This window comes from Sus scrofa, chromosome 2, assembly GCF_000003025.6.
Source record: "Sus scrofa isolate TJ Tabasco breed Duroc chromosome 2, Sscrofa11.1, whole genome shotgun sequence".
NCBI lineage: Eukaryota > Metazoa > Chordata > Mammalia > Artiodactyla > Suidae > Sus > Sus scrofa.
The window spans coordinates 51,338,160-51,353,788 of record NC_010444.4 but is presented as its reverse complement, the minus strand read 5'-3'; the positions used below and the strand labels follow the sequence as shown (position 1 = coordinate 51,353,788).

General features: G+C 38.5%; 1 protein-coding gene across 35 annotated transcripts in view; it reads right to left on the bottom strand.

Moving 5' to 3' along the window:
- Positions 1 to 15,629, bottom strand: part of OBSCN (obscurin, cytoskeletal calmodulin and titin-interacting RhoGEF) — a 216,709-nt gene that overhangs the window by 180,458 nt on the left and 20,622 nt on the right. For all 35 annotated transcript variants that reach the window (XM_021083345.1, XM_021083344.1, XM_021083349.1 and 32 more), the window contains exons 8-9: positions 7,168 to 7,443; positions 2,685 to 2,960 (exon numbers count right to left, since the gene is read on the bottom strand). In XM_021083345.1, the coding sequence (XP_020939004.1) occupies positions 2,685 to 2,960; positions 7,168 to 7,443 (552 nt within the window). The remainder of the gene's footprint in view (positions 1 to 2,684; positions 2,961 to 7,167; positions 7,444 to 15,629) is intronic.

The window sequence follows — 15,629 nt, the reverse complement described above, 5'->3', positions numbered from 1 at the left end:
TGCTTCCTTCATAAAAAATATATTGCCTCTACTTTGCCTTTGGAATCTATTCTTCAAATGTGCCACATCTTGCAAAAATTTTTGATTTGGATTTTGTTAATAAACATCATTTATTTTTCCATGGATTTTTATCCATCTATTACAAACTCTTGAATGTTTAATAATTTCCCACACACACAGCCTCCTAGCCTTTCACCAGACTTGGAATAAGAAATATGATACTTCTGATGCTATTGTAACTCTTTTATAATTTTAGTGGCCAAGCCTTTCTTGCTAGAATATAGATACAGAAATTATTTCTGCAAACAGATTTTTTTTTAACTTGGTAATCCTTCTAAAGAATTTTCCTCAGTCTAATAATTTATCTCTGGGATTTTCTGAGTTGATAACCACATCATCAGCATATTCCACCTTTAGTTTTTAATGAAATAGTCTGTTATACTTTTTCCTCCTTACTTGTCACAGTGGTTAGAGTGGCCTATGTGCATTATCCCTAATATCAAAGCTTTCATGATAAACTTTGTGTGATATTTTTGGGTTTTTTCCTGCAGGACCTTTTTTAAAGTTAAGGAAGGTCACAGACGTGGCTCAGATACTGCGGTGCTGTGGCTGTGGTGTAGGCTGGCAGCTGTAGCTCCAATTCGACCCCTAGCCTGGGAACCTCCATAGGCTATGAGTGCAGTCCTACAAAGCAAAAAAAAATTTATAAAGTTAAGGAAGAACACTTTTATCCAGTGTGTTGAGGATTTTACAGCAGAAATCGATGCTCAATTTTATCAAACTTGCTTCTCAATTTATGCTGTTTAATTTTAATCAAACATTTTAGTCTGTACTCATCCAGATAATCACATCGTTTTGCCCCTTCATGTCAAGTTTTCCATTGATTAATGTTGCCATGTTAAAACATACATGCAACCATGGACTATGACTTTCATCTAGGCATTTGATCCTCTTGACATATTGCTGAACTCATGTTAATAACATTGTATTTATAATTTTGGCCTTGATATCCACAATGGATTGGTCTGTAATTTTAACCTTCCTGCCATTCTTGTCTGATTCTGGTATCCACACTATGTGTTGTGCAGTAAGAGAGTTACAGAGTGTTTCCCTTTTTTCTGTTTCTAGGACATCTCCAGAAGCATGGATTAATAGTTTTCCAGGATATGCAGTTCCTGTTGTAACTCAGCAGGTTACAAACCTGACTATTATCCCTGAGGATGCAGGTTTGATCCCTGGCCTTACTCAATGGGTTAAGGATCCGGTGTTTCCTTAAGCCATTGGCATAGGTCACAGGTGCGGCTTGGATCCCACTTTGCTATAGCTGTGGCATAGGCTGGCAGCTACAGCTCCGATTTGACCCTTAGCCTGAGAAATTCCATATGCCGAATATGCAGCCCTAAAAAGCAAACAAACAAACAAAAAACTTTTCCAGGATATTTTTTTATAGTGTACCACAGAATTACCAGGCTGAGAAGACTTTTCATTATTGGTCCTACTGATTGAAAACCCATAGAAAAACTTGAATGCTCTATCTTCATGTGTCAGTTTTCATATAGTTTACCAGGATCTTGCCAAATTCACAAATTCTCAATTTTTTCACTTGAACTATTATGTAGTATTCTCCTAAAACTACATTTTACAAAGATATATGGTAGATCTGGGGTATCTATACACACCCACAAATCATTCTCTACTGGCACAGTCTCAAACTGTTATGTGTTAGCACCTAATCCAACCCATTTGGCATTAAGACTCTCTTCATAGAAGGAGAATAACCTCATTTCTTAGACTTCTCTATGTTCCAGCCATGAGACAGAAACACTCACTAACCAAGAGGAAGATGCAAGGAAATAAACTTTGCTTTTCTAGTCACAGGCTGCTGGGACAGTAACTCCTTGAAAGCAAATCATATTGATGGAACAAAACTGGTTTTTTCCTCTCCATTCCTAAATTCATAAACGTAAATCCAAGGGGAATTCTGGCATAGAACATCCAAACTGAAGACAAAGGCAAATCGTAGTTTCTTTAAAATGATCACCCTAAATATCACAGGTGAATTGCTAACAACCATCCCTTCTCTCTTTCCTTTACAAGGGAAGAAAGAGAGTCCTATATTTCGCTACATAGAGCTATCAGAGAGCTTCTATGTCCATGAAAAGGAAGGAAGGGAATCCCAGAAACTTCAAACTTGATCATCCAAATTTCACAGTTGAGATAAACACAAGGACAATTATACACCCAATATTTCCTCTAATTTAGGATCAATGAAATTTAAACATCTCTTGCCGACCAAGAACCACCAGGAGGTGCTGGATGAGGGCATGTGGTAGATATAAGGACATATAATGGCAAGAAAGTCACATGTGCCCAGCTACTTCACTTCCCATGTATCGCGTACAGCCAGAGTCCTGACGCCATGGAACAACAGGGAGGTTCTGGGCAGAGGCTAAGAGATTGGGACTGAGACTTACTGTTGAAACAGGTGGACAGAAATGGCCCCTTTCCCTTCCATGTAAACCCCCCATTCATCCTCCCCTGGTCCCAAAATGGTATCAAGATGGGACATAGGAGCTGAGAACATGAAGAGATGAAGGCAAGTGCACAGGAACATGTTGCCGGCAGAAGCCAGTCCCATTATTAGCTCCAAATGTGTGGACTTAGTATCCTCCCCCAGAACTAACCTGTGACATCCAGATGGAAGGAGACCTTCTGGCCCCCAGCCTCACAGCTATATTCCCCGGCATCTGCCTTGCCTGCCTGCTGCACCACCAGCCTCCGGTTGCAGCCTTTGGCCTCTACACGCACTTTTGAGCTTGAACTCAGCTTCTTCCCATCCTTGTACCAAGTCACCTCCGTCTGGGCCTGGGCCACCTCACAGCTCATCACGGCACTGGCCCCTGCCACAGACTGCACTTCACTGCGAGCTGGCTGCTCCTTGGCGAACACCACTGAGGGCTCTGGGGATAGGGAGAGATATTCAAGGTCAAAGACAGCATCTCAGGTAGGAAAAGAAGGCTTGGGACATAAAAATGGGAGGTCAAGAAACATCTCTCCAACTTATGTACTAGAAGTGTGGCCTAGAAAAGTGACAGTGCCTTTACAGCAATGTATCTTATGCAATGTATCTATGCATTCTACCACTGCCTATTTAAAGTGGGAACTCTAAAAAACTTCCTCTGTGCACAAATCCTCTCGGAGAGGAACTGTGGAGTCAAGTATGGGTGCATTCCTCAACCTTCCTAGATGAGGCCAGAACCTTCCCACACGATTTGGCAGGACATTCTCATCTGCAGTGAATGAGAGTTGCTGAGGCTCCACACCCTGGTTTACTCTCACTGTTGACAATCTGGTAGGAGTGAAGTTGTACCTCCCATGGCTGTCTTTTACATTTTTCTAGTGACTCACAAAGTAAAGGACCCTTTCTGATGGTTTTGGTTATCAGTGTTTGCTCTCCTGCAGTGTCACCATTCAATATTTTTGCCCAAATTTCAATAACACTGTCTGCCATTTATTTGTTCATTTTCAGGATCTTTCGATATATCTAAATGCCAGAGCAGTGACAATTAGGTGTCTTCTAAATATCTTTCATATGGATATGCTTTGCTTATGCTATCTTCAGAGGAATCTACATTTTTAGTTTTAATGCAGTCAAATATGTCAAGTTTGTTTCATTATGGTTAGTGCACTTGTATTCTAAGAAATATCATTCTTTATCCTGAGGTAATTAAAAACACTGTTATCATCTAAGAGTTTTATGGTCTTCCCTTCCACTCTGAGGTCTCTAACCCAACAGAAGTTGACTGTGTGTGATATGAGCGACTGGTCCAATCTTTTTTTCTACATGGGTAAATGGTCCAAGCAGTATTTACTAAAACCACGTTGTTCCCATTCCTTGCAGAAATTCACGTTATAAAAAAAAAAAAAAAGGAGGGCATTTGGTCATCCATTCAGGTGCAAGTCTCTGTCAGAGCTCTCTATTCTGATCCTTGGTCTGTGTGTCTATCCTTGCAGATGCTCACCATTGTACCCATTACAGAAGCTTCATAACAGTATTGCTATGTAGTACAGCAAATAACTCACCCTTTGCTCTTCTTCAAGAGTGTACTGACTGTGATCTTTGCAATTTGCTTGTCAAGTTTCAAAATCCCCACCAAAGAAACATTTGTTTGTAATTGCTATTAAACATTTTTGATTCTTTCATGGATTCCTACCCAACAATTTAGAACTTCTTGACTGTCTCTCAAAACTTTTTAATAATTTTTCACAAAGAGCCTCTAATCACTGTTTATTAGACTTTGAATTAGAAAATTACTATTTTGACACTAATGTACCTCTTTTAAATTTTCATTTTCCAGATGTTTGTTGCTACTGTGTAGACATAGAGATGTCTTCTTCATATTGACTTTTTACATCATAATTTTTCTCAACTGTCTTATTAAGTCTCATAATTTATATTTTGAATAAATCATATTATCTGTGAATTCCACCTTTTTTCACATTTTCATATCTTTTACTTTATTTTCTTCCTAACTGTGCTGTACAATGTTGGCTAAAGGCAGTAACAGTTGGCCTCTTTTCTGGTTCCCTATCTCACAGGCAAAGCTTTCAAGAAAGCTTTCACTTTTTGTGTGCAATTAGCTGGTTTGTCTGCAGCATCTTTTATCAAACTAATAAAGAACTGTTTTATTAATAATTTGTTTTAAAAAATTTATGGCATGTGGAGTTCCCGTCATGGCTCAATGGTTAACGAATCCAACTAGGAACCATAAGGTTGTGGGTTCGATCCCTGGCCTCGCTCAGTGGGTTAAGGATCTGGTGTTGCCATGAGCTGTGGTGTAGGTCGCAGACATGGCTTGAATCTGGCGTTGCTGTGGCTCTGGTGTAGGCCGGCGGTTACAGCTCCGATTAGACCCCTAGCCTGGGAACCTCCATATGCTGCAGATGCGGCCCTAGAAAAGACAAAAACAAAAGCAAAAAAAAAAAAAAATTATGGCATGGGAATTACCATTGTGGCACAACAGAAACAAATACGACTAGTTTCCATGAGGATGCAGGTTCAATCCCTGGCCTCATTCAGTGGGTTAAGGATCTGGCGTTGCCTTGAGCTGTGGTGTAGGTCACGGACACGGATCAGATCCCGCGTTGCTGTGGTCGTGGCGTAGGCTAAGCAATCATAGCTCCGATTCATCCCTTAGCCTGGGAACTTCCATATGCTGCAGGTGTGGCCCTAAAAAGAAAAAAATAATAATTATTTTTTTTTAATTTATGGCACGAATTGATGTTTACTTTATTGAACATTTTTCTGTATTTATAATCCCAAATTTTATCGAACTTTATTCTGCACTTACTAAGGTAATTGCTTTGTTTTTTCTTTTAGTCTGTCTATACCATGTGTTATACTGCTTTGCTAATGTTCCTAGTGTTTAAACAGCCTTGCATTTTTGGACTATGACTTTCATCACAATGTATTACTAATTTACCTCTTAACACATTGCTAAATTTATTTTGATAATATTTTGTTTCAGATTCTGGCCTGTAATAAATCCATAATGGATTCACCTGTAAATTTTGATTCTTACTATTTTCCTTGTCAGATATTAGTGTCAATGTTACACTATCTACATGAAACAAATCAGAGTATGTATCTCTTTTTTCTATTCTCTAGAAGAATCTCCATGAACATGGATTTTCTTTCCAAAGTATCTCATACAATTACCAGTAGAGCCTATGGGCTTAGATCTTTCTCTATCAGAAGATTTATTATTATTGTTCCAATTACTTAAAAGGTTATGGGACTATCTGAGCTGTCAAGTGTTTCTTGTGTCACCTTTTATATTGTTTTCTAAGAATGTGATCAATTTGTCAAAGTTTTCATATTTATTGCCATGGAAAAATTTGTCATAACCTCCTAAAATACCATTTTTAAATATATATAGTATATTTTTAGTATCTATGTACATCCACAAACCACTGAACACAGATACAATACCAAACTGTCACGTGGTGGCATCTAGAAATCAATGAGGGACCATAACCCACATTTGATATCAAGACTCTCCTAACAAAAAGAAATACATTTATTTCTCATATTTTTTTATGAAGATGTCTAAATCTATAAATAAGACTTCAAGAGAAAGTCTGACATAAACTGTTCTAACAGAAGACAAAAGGCAATTCATATTCACTTTAAAAAGAGAGGTCCAGACCTCACATGTGCATATCTCAGGCATATATTGACAAGTTTTCGATAAAGTAAAGATCTGTTTACTTTACACACACATTGCAAGAAAAATAGATCTAGATTTTGCTATATGTAGATGCACAGATAACTTCTACATCCATGTGCAAGGAGGAAAGAATATTCAGAATATCTAAAACTTTAATAATCAATAGTTCGGTCTTGAGATAAATGCAAGTACGACTATGTGGCAGAAATTTTCCCTTATCCTAGTTTAGCAAAATTCAAACATCTCTCCCTAGTGTAAATCCACATGAGTTGCTAGATGAGGACATCTGGGAACTGCCAGGACAACCAGTAGGAGCAAATTCACACACCCACAGTGGAAAGACATCTGGTCTACCTAAGAATCCAAGTGCAAGACATAAACAGAGTCACAGATACCAAGGAATACCCAGAAAGTTCTGAGCAGATGTTGAGAACTTAAGATTGTGCATTAGGGAGTTCCCGTCATGGCCTAGCAGTTAACGAACCTGATTAGCATCCATGAGGACGCAGGTTTGATCCCTGGCCTTGCTTAGTGGGTTAAGGATCTGGCATTGCCATGAACTGTAGTGTAGGGTGCAGATGCGGCTCAGATCTGGCGTTGCTGTGGCTGTGGCACAGGCCAGCGACTACAGTTCCGATTTGACCTCTGGTCTGGGAACCTCCATACGCCGCAGGTACAGCTCTAAAAGACAAAAAAAAAAAGACTTCATTACTGTGTGGAAACACCACTCAGGGTGTACAGGACCACCTTTCTCCCTTCTGTTCACACTCTGCCCATCCAGCCTCCCTTGGCCCAGTCATGAGTATGAAAACGGGAAGTAGGAAGATGGAAAGCTAGAAGAGATGAAGTCTAGCAGAAAGAGCACTGGGTCTGTTGGAGGTGCAGGCCAGTCCCATCACTTTCACACAAGGCTAAGCTACTACCTCTAAGAACTGACCTGTGACATTCAGGTGGAAGGACACCTTCTGGCCCCCGGCCTCACAGCTGTACTCCCCGGCATCCGCCTTGCCCGCCTGCTGCACCACCAGCCTCCGGGTGCAGCCCTTGGCCTCCACACGCACATTTGAGCTCGAACTCAGCTTCTTCTTATTCTTGTACCATGTGACCTCCGTCTGGGCCTGGGTCACCTCGCAGCTCAGTGTGGTGCTGGCCCCCGCGACAGCCTGCACCTCCTTATGCGCTGGCTGCCCCTTGATAAATACTGCAGAGGGTTCTGGGCACAGAAAGGAATATAGTGTGAGACACAAAACTAGAATAAGCTTATGAGACTAAAACTTCAGAGTTCAGTAAATTTTTTCCTTGGAGCCGGTGATGTCATGTGCCCAGAAGAGTGTAGAGTTATTTACCTTTTGGTGATGTTCTGACTCAAGAGCAATTCCTAAGGCTGAAGGAAGGTGGCCAAGGCCATTCTCTCATCTGTCACAGGTACTTCACAGTTTGTCCCCTGTGACAGTCACCTCTTGTGGGCAGGTTGGATTGTTTGCTATTATATCCCCAGAGCCAGGCATGTGGTATGTCCTCCACAAACTATTCTACATTTTTCTCATTACAATTCACATGTAAAGTGCACTAACTCGTTTACACAGCTCAATGAAGTTTATGTACATATCCCTATGTAACCAAAACACATCAATAAACAGAACATTTCCAGCTCCCCACTCATTACTGACCATGCCCCCAAAATAACCACTATTCTGACCTCTATCACCATCAATTTGCTTTTTTCTTTTTTTTTTCTTTTTAGGAATGCATCTGTGGCATATGGAAGTTCCAGGGCAAGGGGTCTAATCAGAGCTACAATTATCAGCCTACAGCACAGCCAAAGCAATGCAGGATCTGAGCCACATCTATGACCTTTGCCACAGCTTGTGGCAACACCAGATCCTTGACCCAGTGAGCGAGGCCAGGGATGGAACCCGCATTCTCATGGACACTAGTCAGGTTCTTAGGGACCAAACCTGTGCCACATCAGCAACCCAAGCCACAGCAGTGACAGTGCTGTAACATTAACCTGCTGCACAACCAGGGGAACTCTACCATCAATTGCTTTTGCCTCTTCCTTGATTTCACATAAATGTTATTATACATTATGTGTTCTTTGGATCTGTTTTCTTTCACTCAACATAACATCTGTAAGAGCTACCCATGTTGCTGTATGTAGCAGCAGTCAGTTCCTTCATATTGCTATACAGGATTCTGTTGTATGAGCACCACAATTTATTTTTCCTTTTTTTTCTTGTGGTTCATTTAGGTTGTTTCCAAGTTGGATATATGAAGTGTAAAGTTGCTATGAACATTTTTTAACACATCTTTTAAGGCACATAGAACTGTTGAAACATAGAACATCTGCTTTTGGCTTTAGCATATATTTCCAGTTTACCATTGTCCTTGTACCAAATTACACACCCACCAGCAGTGTGCTGAAGTTCCAGTTCTCCGCCCCCTTACCAACATTTGTAACTATCAATTTTTAATAATTGTACAAATGTAATTAAATTCAAATGAATACAGATAGGATCTCAGAGCCTCCGTGTTGCAAATGCAGTCATTCATTCATTCATTCAAATGTTGATGCAGCTAATGTCAGTGGAGGGCCCACTATGTGCAAGCACTATGGTGATAGCTTAGCATGCTACATCATAGCTTGAAATGTGACTAACAAAACCTCTGTTCTCATATATCTTACCTTCTATTGAGGAAAGACAGACAGACAACATATAAACATGACAACAATGATGTAATGCTATGGTGAGTGCTGTGATGTAATAAGATGGAATGCTGTGCTAGGGAGAAGGGACCAATGAATATCTTAGATTTGGTAGTCAGAGAAAAACTTGTTAAGGGGTGACGTTTAGGTGAAGCGCTAAATGATAAAAGGAAGGCAGTTTTGATGAAAGCTGAGGGGAATTATTCTAAGATGAGAGCTAAGGCCAGGGCTCTCCTAAAGGGATAGATGTGAAGTGAGTGAGGAAGATAAAGGGGAATTGCTCCAAGGTGTGGAACCACACTTGGCATTTGGTTTTTCCCCACTGTACACTGTTGCTCCTCAGTATGACATGACAATAAAAATCTGGGTATAGGGCTGCTATGATGAAACAGGAAAATTGGTCATGCTGGGGACCCCTTATGTGGACAGAGGGATGAGTTTAGAAATTGAGGAACCAAATCTATAAGGAAAAGAGAACTTGCAGAATTGAGCCCCACACTCAGCTATATTCCCTTCAAGATGTTTAATGAGTTCCAAAGCTGCATGGGGCAGGAGACTAAGAAGCCAAGCAGAAACCTCTGAAAACTAGAACAGTATTTTTAGCATCTTGCATTATCAGAGAAACAAAGATTAGAGTTGAGTGTCTGCCTGAAAAGAGACTCTCATACATACCCCAAGTCTCTGATGAATCCTTGGAGGATGATGCCCAGGATTGAGCACAAACCAGAGACAGATGACCCTGATCAAAACTGCACTGCAGGAGTTCACGTCGTGGCACAGTGGTTAACAAATCCGACTAGGAACCATGAGGTTGCGGGTTCGATCCCTGGCCTTGCTCAGTGGGTTAAGGATCCAGCGTTGCCGTGAGCTGTGGTGTAGGTCACAGACGCGGCTCGGATCCTGCGTTGCTGTGGCTCTGGCGTAAACTGGCAGCTACAGCTCCAATTCGACCCCTAGCCTGGGAACCTCCATATGCCGCGGGAGCAGCCCAAGAAATGGCAAAAAGACCAAAAAAAAAAAAAAATTGCAATGCAGCTTGAGTCAGTGTAGTTGTGGAACAGGCTAAATTTCTTAGTTGTTCTCTCTCTCCCCAGCAAAGGATATACTGATACTCTTTCTGAAGTAATATAACATCACTCATATTCAAAGTTTTCTCACACAATGTCTGAGAGTCACCTGAGAATTCTCTGGCATGCCAAGGACAAAAGAAAAGAGAAATCCAAAAAAAGGGCAATATCATATGATTGGTTTTATGGCATTCAGATATAACCACAATAATACTTTTTAATATTAAAGAAAATAGATCAAATATAAAAATTTTACTACAGAGTCTAAAATCTATAGAATATATAAGAAATTAAACAAATGGAAATTGTAAAACTGAAAACACAATAACTGAAAGTAAACACACAATCAGTTGTCAAACCCACAGATGTAGAAGAATAGAAGATTATTGAATAGGAAGATGGGCCAAGAGAAAATATCCAGACTAAAGCACAGAAAGCAGAAGAATTAAGAGGTAGAAAGAGAGATAAATGTAAGAAACCATACTCTATAGTTGAAGAAAAAAAATCCACGAACTCAAAATGCTCTGTAACCCTAACCAGTATAAATACAGAGAAAATCATACTTAGGTTCATCAATGTAAATTGCTAAAAATCTAAATTGAAAATAATATCTTAAAAACAATAGGAAAATTAAAAATTACCCTTGAAGGACCATAATAAATATGACAGTCAATGTTCCAAAAATACATGCAATCCAAAAGACAATGGAATGGTCCTTTTTTAAAAAATTGCTTAATATAGGAAGGGGGAATTGCTAAACTGTAATTCAATACCCAGAGAAAATAGCCCTCAGAATTAAAGGCAAAATATATGTTCTCATACAAGCAAAAAAAAAATAGAGCACAAGCAGATATGCTAAAATAAATATTAATGACAGAATTCTTCAAGCAAGAAAAGTTAATCCTGGAATATGGGGTCCAGGTGCTGACTCTGTAATTCTCTGGCTATGTGAACTTTGGCAAGTTATGGAATTTCCTTGTGCCTTCTCTTAAATTGGAAATAATCAGAATTCTTCTTCTCAAGGTGGCTGTGAAGTTTACACAAGTGAAAAGGAGACCTTCAGGCCCCAGGCCTCACAGCTGTAGTCCCCAGCATCTGTTTTGCCCACCTGCTGCACCACCAGCCTCCACCCACAGCCTGTGGCCTACACATACACTTTTGAGCTTGAACTCAGCTTCTTTCCTTTCTTGAACCATGTCACCTCTGTCTGGACCTGGGCTACCTCACAGCTTAGCATGCCACTGGCCCTCACCTCAGCCTACACTTCCTTGCATGATGCAAGTGGAAGTGAGACAACTGCACAAATCTGGGGACCTTGTAGAACCACATTAAGGAAAAGATGGACCAGAAAAGCAACCTACTCACAGTCCATGGAGGTGATAAGGTGTTTGTCTCTGCTTTGGCTCAGATATGAAAAGAAAAATGGAAACCTGTTTCTCACTTGGGATTTAAGTTTGAATGTATGATATTTGGGACCCCCCAGATTAAGTTAACCTAAAAAAGGGGTTCCAGGTCACTGATATTCCTGGAGTACCTGGAAGAAATAAATGTAAAACACTCAGTAGGGATATTCTCACCACCCATGCCATACTTAATTATCATTGTTTAAAGAAGCCCTGATAAAGATATTCTTATGATTAAAAATATAAGCACCAGAGGAACAATTCAATACAAATGAGAGTTGAAATTTGTGAACAAAAGTGAGATTAGACCATCCAGGAACTTCAGATTAAAAAAAAAAAATCCAAAAGAGTGTGCAAGATTAGTCTACTTAAAATGATTAAAGAAATGTATGGAAGACATGAAAACAAGAAAAGGTGAAATACAAGAAAAAAGAACAGGTAGATTTAAATAGCCAAATGAAATTTCTTGAATAGGGAACAAAACATTGTAATAAACAATTTAGTGGAAGAATAAACAGCAACTTAGACATAACTGAAGATAAAATTACTGAATTGGAAGATAGATCTGAGGAAATTACTCAGGATGAATTACAAAGAAGTAAGAAATAATGACAGACAAGAGAAGCAGAAGCTCACACAAGGGTCTAAAAGGATTTCTAGGAGAAACTATAAATAGTGAAAAGGATGAAATAATTAAAGAAATCCAGTGGATAAATTTTAGAAATGGTAAAAGACATGAATCCTAAGCTTCGAGATTTTTAATAAATAATGGGAAATGAAAAATATCACAGAAAGACACAACATAGTGAATAGAAGAAGGCCAAAAACCAAAAAGGAGATTATATTTAAAAAGCCTCCAGCTTTTAAACTGGGGCTCCTACTTGAACCTAAGCTCCTACTGCCTATTTGCAAATCAGACCCACCCAGATCCCTAAAACCAAAAACCCGCTATAGAATCTGTACACCAACTTATCACTCACTGAATTAGTCTCCCAGTCCATATTCACTTCCAGCACCTGGTAATTTCCCTTTTTTCCCCTTGCCAGTTCATATATTAACTTGACTTTGTTACTTTCTGCCCACAGAGGCAAGGCCATGTGATGATACAGCCATCTACAAGCCAAGAAGAGAGCCCTCACAAGAAACTGACCATGCTGGCACCTTGATTTTGGACTTTCAGTCTCCAGAACTGCAAGAAAATAAATGTCCATTGTTCCTGCCACACAGTCTGTGGTATTTTGTTATACAGCCTAAGCAGACTAATACAGGGGGTAAATAAAATAAACTTTATCTCTCCTTTTGAATTCTTTAAAATATGTTTGTTAGTTAAAAACAAGAATCAGGAGTTTCCGTCATGACTCAGTGGTTAATGAACCTGACTAGTATCCATGAGGATGCAGGTTCAATCCCTGGCCTTACTCATTGGGTTAAGGATCTGGCATTGCAGTAAGCTGTGGTATAGGTCAAAGACATGGCTTAGATCCTACATTTCTGTGGCTGTGGCATAGACTAGCAGCTACAGCTCCAATTTGACCCCTAGCCTGGGAATCTCCATATGCCATGGGTGTGGCCCTAAAAAGACAAAAAAAAAAAAAAAAAAAAACAAAGCAAAAATCATCATATTGTCTAATGAGGTTTTCAATGTACACAGAAATAACACATAAGATAACCAATAACATGAAGGTGGGAGGGTAAAAGGACCTAAGTTCCACATGCCAACAAAAGCAGTGATTCTAAGCTGATGTTGAGGAATTGAATATGTTTAGTGCAATCCGTAGAGTGACTACACAAAAGTATGTACGAAGTCACAACAGATTAAACAGAATACTAAAAGCATCATAAATAACCCAAAAGACAGGAAAGGTAAAAAAAGAAAAAACAGAAATAAATAATAAGATGGTAGACCAGAATTAAAACAAACCTACTATTGCATTAATAATGAATACAGTCTAAACATATTGATTATAAAAGAGATTGTCAGAAAGGGTAAAAAATAACACAACTTTATGATGCCTACAAGAAACTCACTTCACATACATGTAAGTAAATGTAAAAGGATGAAAAATACACACAATGCAAACAGTAATCAAGATAAACCCAGAATACCTATATTAATATCAAATAAAGTATACTTCTGAGCAAAGAAGTTTACCAAGGATAAAGAGGGGTATTACATAAAGATAAATGGGTTAAGTTACAAAGAAAAAATAATAATTCTAAATGAATACCTACTAACAGAGCTTCAAAAGACATGAAGAAGAAACTGACAGAACTGAAAGTAAAACCAGGAAGTCCATAATTATAGCTGGAAACTTCAATACTCTTTACTCAATGATTGATAAAAGTAGCAGGAAAATCATCAGGGGCTGAACCAATAATCAGCATGACCTAAAATTTCTAAGACATTCCACCCAATAACAGCAAACTACACTTCCTTTTAAGTGTACAGGTAACATTCACCAACATACACCATATTGTGGTTCGAAATAAACTTCTAAAAATTTCTAAAACTTGAAAAAAATACAAAAAAATGTTCTCTGACCAAAATGGAATTGGACTAGAAGTCAATAACAGAGGGCTAATGGTAAGGTCTCTAAATACCTGGAAATTAACACACCTCTGAACAATACAGAAGTTGAAAACGTCTCAAGGGAAATTAGTAGAACTTTTAAACTGAACAACAGTGAAAATACAACATATCAAAATATCTAGGAAAAAGTTAAAGTAGCACTTAAATTTATGGTATTAAGTATTTATATTAGAAAAGAAAAAAAATCTCAATCAGAAATTTAAAGTCCCACCTTAAGAAATTTGAAAAAGAAGAGTAAAATAAGCCTAGAGCAAGGAGAAAAAAGTAAATACTAAAGATAAGAACAGAAATCAATTAGGTTTTTTACAAATAAATAAAATCAATGAAACCTGTATCTGGTTCTTTGAAAAGATCAATTAAATTGATAAACTTCTAGAAAGAAAAAGAGAGAAGACATTAACAATATCAAGAATGAAACAAGGGATAATGCCACATATCCTGCAGACATTAAATGGTATAATAAAGGAATACTACAAAAAACTCTATGAACAAGAAGGAAACAAATATGATGAAGCAAACCAGTTCTTCCTCAGAATCTAAAAACTATCAAAAATTTCCCAGAGGAAACAAATAACCTATATACTTTCATAACTATAAATAAAATGTTTTTATCATTTAGACTTTCCAAGAGAAGTTTCTGAGCCAGGATGACTTCATTGGTTTAGTCAGTGAAATAACTAAAAGAGAAATTAAAGAAGGAATAGAATAGTATAGATTCTACATGATCTCTTACAATAAACAGAGGTAAAGGGAATATTTTTTTCAACCCATTTTGTGGGGCCAGTATTATCCTGATACCAAAGCCATACAAAGACAGTATAAGACAGATACAAACCAAAATTCCCCACGTATGAACATAAATACATAAATAGCAAAATATTGTCAAACTGAATCCAGTAACATATAAAAAGAATAACACACCACAATCAAATGGGCTTAATCCAAGAAATGCAAAGCTGGTTCAATATTTTTAAATCACTCAAAGAGATATCAGCAAAAATGGCAAAAAAAAACTTTTTAAAAATTGTTCTTCCATAAAACCAATTAAAACAAAAATTGTTGTAATCGACTTTCTCAGAGCTCTGGAAATTAATCAAAGGCTTATAGCAATCTAGGGAGCATATATTCAAGAAAAACAGCCAAATCTTGGTAAGAACAATAAGATCAGTGGTGTTTTAACTTGCCCAATTTTCATACCCTCCTGCTTGGTTCTGAGGTAACCTCAAAACCAACAGTCTATTACCACAGTGAAAACCAGCAACCTGGAAGCCACTTGGTAGGGGAAGAATGGAATAAGAGCTCTTTCAAAATCCCATCCCAGAGAACTGTCATTTTTTAAGCTGATTGGTGGTTCCCTGGAAAACCCGACTCACAAGGCTGTCTTTATTTATTCATTATTCAGGCCTAAACAGAAGCTCACCAAGTACAAACAGCTATTCCCCACATGCACTTGTTGAAAATAATCACAGCCATGTGAAGCATGAAATAAAGGCAAAGTAGACTGAATGTTATATGCATGCACCACACAAAGTCCCCTGGGAAAGACTGAGAGACTTACTGGTTAGAGACATCTAAGGAAATCGTTACCAAATCATTAGCTGATCAATAAGCTAACTGAAGAGGGACTTCAAC